This window comes from Corticium candelabrum, chromosome 22 (assembly GCF_963422355.1).
Source record: "Corticium candelabrum chromosome 22, ooCorCand1.1, whole genome shotgun sequence".
Lineage (NCBI taxonomy): Eukaryota > Metazoa > Porifera > Homoscleromorpha > Homosclerophorida > Plakinidae > Corticium > Corticium candelabrum.
In genome coordinates this window covers 4,817,161-4,830,504 of record NC_085106.1, presented here as the reverse complement: position 1 = coordinate 4,830,504, position 13,344 = coordinate 4,817,161, and the positions used below count along the sequence as shown (strand labels likewise).

General features: G+C 41.8%; 2 protein-coding genes across 2 annotated transcripts in view; both read right to left on the bottom strand.

The window, feature by feature from the left end:
- Positions 1-3,031, bottom strand: part of LOC134197056 (NACHT domain- and WD repeat-containing protein 1-like) — a 10,544-nt gene extending 7,513 nt beyond the window's left edge. The window contains exons 1-2 of the mRNA XM_062666298.1: positions 2,908-3,031; positions 2,635-2,837 (exon numbers count right to left, since the gene is read on the bottom strand). Of these exons, the coding sequence (XP_062522282.1) occupies positions 2,635-2,837; positions 2,908-3,031 (327 nt within the window). The remainder of the gene's footprint in view (positions 1-2,634; positions 2,838-2,907) is intronic.
- Positions 3,032-12,262: 9,231 nt separating this feature from the next.
- LOC134197821 (uncharacterized) lies at positions 12,263-12,967 on the bottom strand. The gene has a single exon (XM_062667169.1). It carries the CDS (start codon positions 12,914-12,916, stop codon positions 12,491-12,493), a length of 426 nt encoding a protein of 141 aa, XP_062523153.1. The 5' UTR covers positions 12,917-12,967; the 3' UTR covers positions 12,263-12,490.
- Between the last annotated feature and the right edge of the window lie 377 nt (positions 12,968-13,344).

Sequence of the window (13,344 nt, the reverse complement as noted above, 5' to 3'; positions counted from 1 at the left end):
CACTTTGCCGAGTAGCAACAAGTGATATCAATATAATCCTTGTATAATTAATTACTGCAGTATACCACAAATCAACATTTGGGTCGCGTTTCCATTAGCACTTGAAACAGTTAACAAGTGCTTTAAGCTAAACTGGTTTAAGGATTACCTGTTTCCATCTGCACTAAACCAGTTACATTCTATACAAAAACCAATTTCCCAAAACCTGGTTTGCAGCATGTTTAGAAAGTAGTTTAGATTTAACTGTCACGTGATAGTAAGGTGCGTGCTTGCACATGGTCACTGAGAATGCTTTTTGATGGTATCTACTATTATTTTGTTGGTATGGGACTGCCTCAAAAGATGGAAGTATCATCATATAAAGGAGGGAAATCAGCAGCTACGACATGTACTTAGATGCTGAAATTGAAGTCTTGGTGACGACTGACTGGTGCTCTGCCTTGGTGATAGGGCAGCCCCGTGTATCACAGCAAGTGTCATTCAAGGAATACTATGCCATTGCAAAACAGATCTCTCTGAATACCGGATGTACATTTACGTCCTAGTGGAAACAGTCACCTTCTTGAAGGGGTTAGTTGATAAACTCATTTAAACTAGTCTAACGTGAAGCTAGTGGAAACACAGCCTTGGACATGCTATCTGTTTGATTGAACGAACAAGAGCTCATTAACTACAAGCGCAAACAGTCTTGAATGCGTCAATGGTATTCAAAATGACATGCACACATGTATACCAAAGGTGTAGAAGTATCGCAAAGTCTTGAAGTATTCTAGACACAATTCACAGATAAAAAGAAATACCTATCAATGGTAAAGAATTAAAGATTCAAATATAAATGAATAGAGAAGCACTACAGTGCTAAACCCTCGGCTGGTGTACATGCACACCACATGCTAAGACCAGTGTACAGTGTATGTAAGGCAGCTAAGGATCCGGAGGCACATACACTCATGAATTCAAAACCGTTGGAAATCCCCTCACGTGGCGGTTACGCCTACCGTATTGACACAGCTATCAATGTCTAACCGTAATCATTTAGGCCCACAGCTAAATAGGCAAATGTTGTCATAATAATACAAACCCAAGCCGCCAGAGCCAAACAAAACATAAATGTGGGAAAACATGCATGTGCAAGATTAGGCTAAGCTTCTCTGTTCGCTCTGACTTTGGATATGGTAATAATAATTAGCCACACACCAAAAATTCAAGCTGTTAGACTGTAGAATCACTATCTATGCAGAAACACTGTGGAACAAGCCAAATGTTACAAGTCAGGTAGCCTCGATGCTAGGCCATCTTCGCCTCACATGTTGGCCGGAGTAAAGCACACGTTTACTAGACGCCTGGCTGTTGTTGGGAAACATGCACGTTACAAATGTAGATTAGGTGTTGTTTCTACTTGCTAAACCCTTATCTAGAGCAAAGGACTAGACAACATGAACAGGATGGACGCACAGTGACTGAATATTCGTAGCACAACTGCCAAACACAAAGAGAGGTGGAGCCTTATGATGACATCACGTTCGTCTATTGTTTGGTACTGACACCACTTCTCGTCTATTGGTCGGAATAGCTTCACTTGCATCTGACCTAATTGAGTATAAATATAGTCGTACGGTCGTGCATACGACCACTATGCCTGTAGCCCGGATATCTGGACCTCGGGTAATGATACAAGAGCAAACAAAAAGTTTCACTCCTTACAGTAAGTCTGCAAATGATGAATGTTCGTGCCAAGTTAACAGCAATAGGACAGCTTTGCTAGTGTGCTTCTAAAACTATCAACTTCAATATAAGTTTAATTACATCAATCATAGAGTTTCTTGCTCTATAAACGCTTGCTAAGACAAAGATATCAGCAGTCAAATTATTTTATAATTTTGAATAAGAATAGCATTGTTTCTGTAGTCAGTGTTATAGCCTATAGTAAGCTGTTTAGTACATGTGGTAAGTTCAAGCAAAAATGTCCCTCTCTGTTGTGCCGTTTGCTCATTTCTGTTAGAAGCATCAGTACCCTTAACAGTTGACATAACCTATAGCTTTCCGCATGCAACGTATGATGTTATTCAATATTGTGTATGGCTATATTCTAACCTGTCTTGCCAGTCTCTCTGTAATGGCCGGCATACATGCAGTTACATCAGTGTTTGAATAAAGGTTCTTTCTTTCTCATGTTTGTCTAGCTTTGTCCATGACACTATGACTCGTTTCAGTCGTTGGGGAGTTTCTGTGATCTTGCGAATGGTCCGTTCCGTTGACGATGACGTTCAGTGCTTTCCTGGTGGTCATTGATACCCACTAGGTGTGGTGTGTCACTGTAATGCCTGCAATCTATATCGAATTGGCTAGTCCTTGATCGCTCTGTGGACTACACAGGAACATGTATCCTGCTGGGCTCACCTGCCCAAAAATAAAGACCCCACGTACCCATCATGGAGGGGCATATAATGACACATTTATCATCAGCACTCAATACATCAGCACTCAATACATCAGCACTCAATTCATGTGCTTTCCTAACTAGATATGCAAATGCTCTTCAATCCATGCACCCTCACTCAAATTTAGTTTCAAGGTTCAAGTTAATTAATATAAATTAATTACCAATCCCTACTACACCTCAGAAAATCTTACCATAAAGTTAAGGCCAGGAGACACTCTCTGACAATTTTGTATTTCCCGGAGGCAGATGAAACTTGTCAAATGGCCGGTAATTGCGTCGTCTCTCACACCCCATCGCATATCAGCAACCTCGAATTCTAGCCCAACTTTGAGACAGTAGGACCTCAGGGAAGGAAACGTTTCACGCATCAGTCTGTTCCTCTCTTCCACCGTATCTATGTGTGGGCAATCACTTACTAGATCGTCATTGTAAAAACGTCTTTACGCATGCCTCTTTAGGCCTACCTCCGAAAGTAGAGCTGACGAAAACTCGCACTGTTTTTGACTCCAGGCATGGTATATCTGCAAATTTGCCGCAAAATATTGCTAGATCCAGGCAAATGTCAGAGACAGGTAGAGACGTCGACATGTAAACACGTCTAGAGTCTCCTAATGCAGCCTCGTACCCCGGATTTCAGCGCGGACGAGACAGTAAGAAGGTATTTACCAATATTTGACACCTGTATTCTTTCTCAGAAAATCATTGCAATGCTGACAATGGCTTTGATCAGTCGCCACAAAAAATTTAGCATGCCAAGCTCTAGTAGCCCAAGATATCGATAGCCTATCTTTAGGTATCTAGAGCTCTAGCTGTAGACTTGTTTATCACTGGTCAGCTCATCATTGGGTTTTACCTCTTCGTGTACACACCTAAGTCAAGGTTTACAAAAATGGTGGAAAACAATCTGATCAAATAAAGGTAACCTGCATGTCTACCTAAGTGAGTACATATATTTTGCAGAACACAGTTTGAAGATACCCGTAGAACTCACTGAATTGACTGTAAACATCGATCAATACACCTACCAGCTGCACTTTGCACAGGAAGTGACAATAAATAGCTCATAGATTTTTCGTACTTGGTCTGCAACATTTGCTTCTTGATGTTTGCGGGTAGAGATCTGGATGTCCATTGAATGTCGTGCCAAGTAAGCACCATGCAGGTGAAAAAACCTGATTGATTGCTAGAGGACTGCGAATTTTCAGTTATCTTCACAAAAGCCAAAGTTCGTAAACAAAGATAATTTGATCTAGCGAAAGACAGCAAACAGGTGAGTTCAACTTTAAGACTTGCAAAATCAGACAAAATTGAGGGACATCAATTGTCATCCACCAAACAGAGAACAAGTATTAGCTAAGTCCAAGCTAGTTTTCATGTTACCGGCTTTGGCTTTCTCTCTAGAAGTATGCTGTCCTCGCAGCGACGAGTAACATTTTGTACTCTAATCTGGGTCGAACACCAGAAAGGGGCGTTGTCCTATATGGCAATCCATCGAGCTCTTGGTATACACGTGTGTGTGTGTGTGTGTGTGTGTGTGTGTGTGTGTGTGTGTGTGTGTGTGTGTGTGTGTGTGTGTGAGTGTGTGTGTGTGTGTGTGTGTGTGTGTGTGTGTGTGTGTGTGTGTGAGTGTGTGTGTGTGTGTGTGTGTGTGTGTGTGTGTGTGTGTGTGTGTGTGTGTGTGTGTGTGTGTGTGTGTGTGTGTGTGTGTACACGAACCTCAAATTTTCCCTCCCTAAGACATTACAAGACCTGCTTCAAAAAATCCTTTGCGTGTCCGACTACAGATCAGTCTAAGAACGACTCGTGCAAGTGCCCAAACGGCGACGAAATAGCCTCATAAAATTCCGTCGCCCCATCCTTTTGTATTGTAGTTAGGGACTGTTTGTAGTCGACAACAGAGAAACACCTTCAGAAGTTGAAAGCCACCTACTCACACGTTACTATAGAAGTTTGCATGTTTACAGTAATTTCCATGGCAGGGTTTCAACAAATGCATGTACTGTACTGTCTTGCTAGGGCGAGACGTTTCAGTAGGCTTCCTAGACAGTCAGAAAACTCTGTTGCGACGTGTTATCATCAACGCGAGACGCCTCAGATACCATACAACTAGTTACTCTAACTAGATTTCAGCGGTATACACCTGCTCGCGCGACTTTGGAAAGTTTGTCAAACAGGAAATATAGATGAGATAGCTGTACACCCGAAGGTTTTATATTATAATCAACTAATGTACGAGTAGATTGGGTGCAAGTTGTGTAATGCTTTCTTTATGTGAACAGCAACCGGAAAATATAGATAAGATCTAACTGTGGCATGAACAACATGTGTTACAAGACAGCTGATTGGGCGCAAGTTGTGCAACTCTTTCTCCACGTGAGCACTTTCCATATCAACCGGAAAAAATAGATGATATCTCTATGTGGTATGAACACAACGTCTAGACACCAGATTTCATATTTGTGTGAGGACGCTCATTGGAGGCAAGTTATGTACGTCACAGTTTCTACACGTGGACAGATTTGCATCCATTTCTACCGAACAAAGAAGCTTGTCTGTCATTTGATCAAGTCATCCCCTGGCGAACGGTTCCTACAGGTACGTTCAATCTTCGAAAGTGCTAGTTACGTCCATCTGTGCGCGTGTCTAGGTACATGTTGATGAAGCAGGCAAGTAAAAAATCAAGCACTAGAGAATAAAGCATGAGGCTGTCGTCCTCAGTTCTGGACAACACCACTGCGGCTGAATCCAAAATCAACGCAAATGTGTAGTCTGGCAGGCCTGGTTTACACCAAGGAAAGCACAGGGTGCCCTTAGGGGGCCCGATCTTGCCTCTATTCGCTTGCTTGTCTTGTAATACAAACATTGCAGTTCTATTTGCATCCAGGATTGAGCAGATTTTGTCTTGTAGCGAATAAACTGAGCGTTTGATTTGATAGAATTGTCTATACGTATTGTATAGGTCCTTTTAAGTGGTCTTTTCAAACGTAGTCATCGGTTTTCTGGGACAAGTTTGTTATATTTACCGCAATATAGGCGTGGTTAAGCATAATGTGTCTGTGCTCCTTCTCTCTTTTTGAGATCCCGAGTCCGCCTCATGAAGGCGTAAAGAATAGAAATTAATTATGAGCATTTTTATTAGATTTTGTTATTGATGTACGTGCACAGCACAATTAAAATGGCCACAGTAGACCTGTTTAGTCAGTTTCTTCTAGTTTAGTAGCAGCGATTTTATACTTTTGAGTGGTTTGTACATCTTAGAATATGCAGTCTCAAAGTATCTAAGTCGGTATTTGTAGACATGTCAATTAACTGTTTGTGTTGTTTTTCTCTCACTAGCTCAACAGTTACTATGCGTTGGAGTAATCCTATTCCTCTCAAGGATTACAGTGCTGCTCCAAGCGAGCGAGGTGTTTATCAAATAGGCTTTGGTACTGCTCAGTTTGAACCAAAGTATCTTGGTCGGGAATGGGCCCTTCGACTACAATAAGGACTAGACTGAGTGCTCACTACAACTTGAGAGGCAACAAAAACATCACGGCGAAAAATAAAGATGGTCTGATGGCTCGATGGATGAAAGTATCTGATCCCCATTGCGCAGAGGCTAGAATGCTGAAGAAACAAGATTTTCCATGGAATGAAAGAGGCGTGCCTGATTGCGACTCGGACTAGGAAATCGGACCATTTGCTGCTATAGCCGGACTAGTACGTATCTACAGCTGCTCTAACGCTGCCTTTTAGCGTATATGTGCTTTGTTAGCTTTGTAGTGTAGTCAACATGATTTACTGATATCATGATAACACCGCTCTTTTCAAGCGTTAGCTGCTTTGCACTTGTAGGTCTCCCATATTTTATTGCTAGCTTATTAAAACAACTGATCGATGTTGCAAGATAGTTGTTTCTCTGTGCTCAATTCCTCTAAAGCAGATTCAAAAAGTCATTTTTAGCTGTTTGCGTTTCTTTTGCGTCAATTTCAAACACGAAAATAAGGTATTCGGGCCTAAGCTTCAAATCTTTAGGGACTTCGTAGAGAACATATGCACAACGTAGCCAGTTAAAGGTAAGCCCATAACCAAAGCTGTAACTCCTAGCTCTCCTTGTAACCCATAATCCAGAACCAGCCACTCTAGACCCCACAGGTAGCTATATTTGAGGTATCTGCAAGCCTGAACTTGTTTAGCTAAAGACTTTATCTTTCTGCCATTCCATAGACGAGTAGAAACAACGCACTTTCCAGGACGTATTTAGAAGGTACACAAACCAAACCATGTAGTAGGGTGTAGACAGCACCGCGCAAAACACATAATGTATACTACGTGTCATAATATGCAAGTTTGTTCCCACAGTTTTGACGTCTGTCAAGTCTTGCTAGTATATTGTGACATCATCACTCAAAATGACGCACGACAGAGATCAGAAAGAAATTGTTAGCGGATAGGATACTCTAGACCCGGATAGCTTGGACTGGTACACCGGGTCCTACTGACCCTTTCCCGATTCAATGAATCGCTACTGGCGTCGGTAAAAGTTCAAAAATAGAACTTGTTTCTTTCGCGATAGCCTCAAGCGGTTAACAAACGGCAAGACATCAAAAGTGCACCCAAATCTCGTTGGAAGCAATGAGATCCCTAAAGTACCAAGGTCGGAAAAAATGTCTATTGGCCTATATCAGAAACGTCAAATAGCACAAGAATGCTGTTGACAACAACCTAAATATTTTTTGCTATTGATTGATCCATGCTAGTATTGACTCTAGTCAGGTTAATGATTAGAAGAAACCACACAATCTCTAGAGCTTAATTGATTAAGGTTTTTAAAAAGTAGCTAAGGAAGCGGTTGAGCTTGCCTACTGTCTCTTCCCCGGAAAGTGTAAACTCGAAAGTGAGTAATGAAGTAGAGGTCACACCAGGTGTGCTCATTAGAGCACTAAGAGCTACTCCAGTTGGACCATGTTACACCAATTATCTTAAATGGTTCCAGTTGCTGATCCGTTGGTCTTACAAGATAATTGGATAATAACCATTGCTCTACCCGTTTGTCTTTGATATGCAAAAGTGTTATCCTGCCGTATCGTATGTAGGAAGGGATTAGATAATTTGACAAACAGACATGCCAGACCTAGCTGTTTCTAGCGATACCGAGATCATCGCGAAAGTTCAAAAACAGTGGAGATATTGATGATTTTCAAAGTTCACACTCATGGGGAAAAGACAGTAGTTCCTTGCGTGGTATGTAAACAGTAACATGTAGATTAGTGGGCGTGCACTTGATACATAGACGTTTGTAATCATAAATATAGAGAGTCGGTACTTGACCGTCAAGGGCTGTCGTCGATGTCTCTGTATCCAAGCAATTCTCGCCCGTGTTGTCTACTCGTATAGTATAGTAGCATTGCATCTGGTGTCAAGGAGCGGAATTTCCTGAGTGAATTTGAGCAACCAGGAATCGAACACCGCAGAAATGGAGAAGACGTGCAGCATCCAGTGCAGCCGTACGTACTTGTTTAAGTCCCTCATACCCCACAGCTGCCAGAATTGTTGGTGACGGTGATTTCGAGCTCTGGGTGAAGCGCTTTGACATCTGCGAGGAGGCGAATCGTTGGGATGCAGACGAAAAAACTCTAAGGCTTCCGCTGCTGAAAGGAAGGGCATTCGCTGTATATGAAAGGCACGCAACTGCCGAGTCGTAGGATAACCTGGTAAAAGGGATCAAGCAGTCTTTCGCCCCGGTCCCAAAAGAAGCTCGTCGATTAGCGCACCGACAGCTGGAAGACTGGAAGATGCAGGCTGGAGAGGATGTGGAGGTCTTCCTAAGAGCGTTAGAGCAGCTGCTCGATCGGGCAGCGCCGAATTTGCCGAACGAACTTTGTAATAGGCAATTGATCGATTACTTTCTGGATGGTTTGCCAACGCCTGTCGCGGATCAATTGTTCATACTCGCGCCTAAAACGCTTGAAGATATACAGTTACGCGAGCTAGGGAGTTGATGCTGTTGGAGAAACGCAGAGGATTGCGAGCTAGGCGAATCGTTGGGATAACGGCGTGTGAGGATGACGACGAAGAAGAGTGTGTCGGGTCACAGTATGAGAGCAATGCGAGCTAAATCAGATCGACTGGACACTCTGGGGAGGCGAAGCAGACACAACGGAATGCCAAACAAGTGGAATGTTTTGGTTATAGTGAGTATGGACATGACAAGTGGTTTTGCCCTAATGATATATCGAGATGTCGTGAGATCGAAGGGCATTGGTCCATGTTATGTTTGCAGTGAGTTAGGTTATTTGGCACTGGCGTGTTCTCGCAGAAGAATGGTGTTAGGGCGTGACAAAGTGACAGATGCAGAGCAAAAGCAGAGTACAATGAAGTCTCTGATGAAGAAGACGGTTTCGAGAGGAAGCAAGAGTCCATTTGGTGAGCTGGAGAAGAAGGACATTGCATCATGTCGTTGGACTCGGAAGGTATTTAGTGATCCGTCGTCGTTGTTGGTGTCCGTTGTTATTGAGGCAAGGCATGCAATTGTTTGGTAGACACTGGGGCGTCAGTTTTCGTGATTTCGCACAAATGGCTAGAAACATTTAGCAGTGAACAATCACAGTTGGACTTGCAAATAGATTCTTTGCCTGAAGGGTTTGCACTCAAAAATTTAGATGGTTCTAACATTCATGTGACAGGGAGTTTGTCATTAGTGATTAGGATGAGTGAATGGACTGCCTCTCACAAGTTTGTTGTGGCTGATGTTGACATACCAGGACCCATCCTGGGGATCGACTTCTTGTCACAACACGCCGTAGTTTTGGATCTATAGGAGAGACTGTTGCGTTGGACAGGAGGTTTAGTTCCACTGAAGACACATTCAGTTGGTTCGTGATTCCTTGCGGTAAGGCATAGCTTTACTGATGCCGAGTACCAGTAGGCGTATGATCAAGGGTCAAGTTGTGGATTCTGAAGGGAAGCCATGCTGTCTTACTGCGGCAAGGGTGATTGATCCAAATGCTGGTTTTGTTGATAAAACGGGTTTAATGATTGCTGGAGCATTAGTAGACGGAGAACAAGGTGAAGTGCCAATGCAGTTGTTGAATCTTCGAGACACAACTTTTGTGAAGACAGGAGCGCTAATAGCAGAACTGGTTGACATTGAGGAGGTGAGTACAGTAGGGCAGTCAGGTCTAGTGTGTGGAATAGTGGGTACGGAGATGAATGACACCGAGAAATTTTTGAGTATCTTCCATTTGGACCATCTTGGAGACAAGGAGAGGAATGAGTTGTAACGAATACTGCTCAAGTATCGTAGTGTCTTTTCGACAGGACGTATGGACATAGGTACGACAGGGGTATTAGAGCATAAAATACTAACGAGCACAGCACAGCCTGTGAAACAAATACCAAGTAGAATACCACACACACTGAAAGAGGAGGTTGACAAACAGGTGACACTAATGTTAGACACAGGAATAGTGAGTTGTTCAAATAGTCCATGGTCCTCGCTTGTAGTTCTCGTGAAGAAACGTGATGGTGGTATTAGATTTTGTACTGATTACCGACGTTTGAATGCTGTCACAGTAAAGGATACTTACTTACCCTCTCCCAAGAATAGATGACACGTTGGATGCATTATCAGGTGCGAGGTAGTTCTATACGTTAGACTTGGTAGCAGAAGACGACAAACGAAGACTTCATTTGTTACTCAAAAGGGTTTGTGGCAGTTTTAACAAATGCCTTTTGGATTGGCCAATGTGCCATCAACCTTACAGTGGATGATGAAGGTAGTACTAGCAGGTTTACAATGGTCGGAGTGCCTCATTTACCTAGATGACGTACTCGTGTTTTCGTGTGTGCGTGAAGCATGCTAGATATAAAATAAGTTTAATAATTATCCCTTTATGTCCCATGTTCACGTCCAAGATTTTTACTCATGCACGTTTTGATAATTCCTAACTAATATAGCCAGTTTATTAAAATTTTAGTGTTGACCTAAAAAGCTGGTTACAAGTACAGTGTATCAGCGTCGTCAGATACCTCTAGAGTATAGACGTTCAGACATAAAATAACAAACTCGCTTCCCCTATAACTAAACTACTTAGAACAGTTTCAAATTTTTAGTCGTGTTTGCTCACAAGTCTTTTTGAAATAATGTATTGTCTTTCCAGCTCGACTCTCAACTGGCATTATGCGTTGGAGCAATTCTACTGGTAGCTCTCAGTAATATTGGAAATGCTCCAAGCGAGAGAGGAGTCTATCAAATAGGTTTTGGGACGGGTAGCTGCTTTTGATGCAAAATATCTCGGAAGGGCATTGGGCAGTTCATTTTCAATAAACGTTAGACTGAGTGCACATTACAACATGAATGCAAGCAAACACATCACAGATGCCAATAAAGATGGCCTAAGAGTCAAATGGATTACAGCATCTCATCCAGATTTCATGAAAGCTAAATCGCTGAAGAAAGAAGACTTTCCATGGAATGAGAAGAGTGAGCCATATGACTCAGAGTAGAAGATTGAGTATGAGATTCTCTGTCTGATAAACTTTGTAGTTTCTATAAGTCAGTCGTCAGTGTATGCACTATTTTGAGCTTTGTAACCTAGGAAAAATCGTTTTGCAACTATTGCCTTTTCCTAGAGACTATATATACGTACGTTGGATTGTCTTTCTTCTGCATCTTTTCATGAACTGTTCCAAACGTCACATAATACACACACACACACACACACACACACACACACACACACACACACACACACACACACACACACACACACACACACACACCACGGTAAAAACGGTAAAAAACAGTAAAAAAACTGGTATAAACGGTAAATGTCAGGCGCTGCATTAAGGTCACACCCAGCCCTATGGCTGAGCTCCAGTCTCCGGGAGCCAGGCTAGGTACTTGCAGGAGCACCAGCTTGTGATGCCAACTGAGGTGTGGATACCTTAATTAATTCCCACCAGGTTCTGCCTGATTATCAAGTCACAGTTTGCGGCTGCTATTAACACCACACACACACACACACACACACACACACACACACACACACACACACACACACACACACACACATACACACACACACACACACACACACACACACACACACACACACACACACACACACACACACGCAAGTTTATATCATGCCTTTCCAGGTGTCCATCATTTTCAATAATAGATACTGGTTCACTTGCTTAGAGTTGCAATCACAGGTTACATTAATGTCTACAGAAATTATCTGTTACATCATTGCAATTGTTGGCATTCACACTGGTTGTGTTATAATCAATCCTATTGTCATTACCTTCATCGCCATTTAGTTTCATTTGTTTATTTACTTATTTATTTATTTATTTATTTAATGTTCACTAAAACAAAAAAATTTGACTTCTAAATGTATGGATGAATGAATCAAATCTTCTAAAGTATGTTATGATCAGGCATGTAATTAATTCGATAATATAGTGTCAGACAAAATATATGTAATTCTAATAGGACTAATCATAAATCTGCTCTTCTACACAATAATTATTTCACACTTGAAATGATAAAGTAATGAAAAGGACATGGAGCACACGTACATTTGCATCTCATAAATCTATCTGACCTACAGAAGTTTGTTCTTCCATCACATTTCAACTTATTTCTACTAGCTGAAGATTGACAGTAAACACATTCACAAATTGATTGGTCGAATAAACATACGCTGCAACTATGCTGTAAAACTTTGGCATATATATATATATATATATATATATATATATATATATTTTAGAGAGAGAGATAATATTATATTTTATGACAAACTATTAACAGACAAAACCGGCAAATGCCAAGCTATTACATCAGCATCTAACATTAATCTATTTTGTATCATACGAGCATTAAATTTCTACAAATTAACAGACAATTGTTGCATTAAATTAGAATACGCTTGTGTAAAAGGAATACTAGTCGCAGTCACTACTTTAGACGTAATAGCTTTAATAGTATCCAGACTATCAGGAGTCCAACAACCATACGTTTCCACTGCTAGTGGGAAGAACAAGGCACCACTGTCAGCGACTGCTTCTTCGTACTTGATCTTTTTCAAGTTCCCCTGCTGCTGCAGCTGAACCGGTAGAATTTGCACTGTTCGCAACAAATTTCAATTGGACTGTGTTACGGATGGTAAGGTCAAAACAGGCAGGACGTCCAAACAAAAAGTTGGGATGGTAAGCATCACCAGGGCGATTGCTATTCTGTGACGAAAATGTCTGTTCTAGTAAAGTCCCTTTGTCATCTATCAACAGCGCAATATAGATGGTGTCCCTCAAAGCATCGTGACGTTTTGATCTCAACGAGTTCTTACGACAGCCGAGGAGATGATCACCAAACTTGTCAATCAATTGACCACGTGGGCAGCGTACAGCGTTTGGATGAGACGGAAAAAGAGGAATACCCAGCCGAAGTCGTAGAGCAACAGTGAACTCGTGCCTGGACATAACAAGCCCGAGATTTGGGTTGGGAATGGCTGTGAGCCATGCCCCTGTACGTGGTTCAGATATTGTGTTTAGTCTAGCTTGGTCACGAATAGTTGAAGACTGTTTCAATGAATCAAACTTCCGTATATCCACTTGCTTTTGCAATGAACGTTGAGATACCGAGTCAATATTAGTGTCTGATGTAAGACTCCCAAATTCCTGAAGAAAGGCTGCTTTGGAACTCGCCTCGCAATCCAAAGAAGTACCGAAGATTCTTTAGTAGCAGAAGTAGAAAGGAGGCGTTTGACTAGATCTCGAATAGAATTACAACTACCAATAAATGCAAAAGGAGAGACACTTTGTGCTTCACGTAATCCTAGACCTCCATGAGTGATTGGCAGGGATGCTTGACACCACGCTTCATCCGAAAGTGACGAGTGAGACAAAAT

Bases quoted from the DNA above. Each gene is read 5' to 3' on its own strand.
- LOC134197821 (XM_062667169.1), bottom strand. From the start codon at position 12,916: ATGTCCAGGCACGAGTTCACTGTTGCTCTACGACTTCGGCTGGGTATT.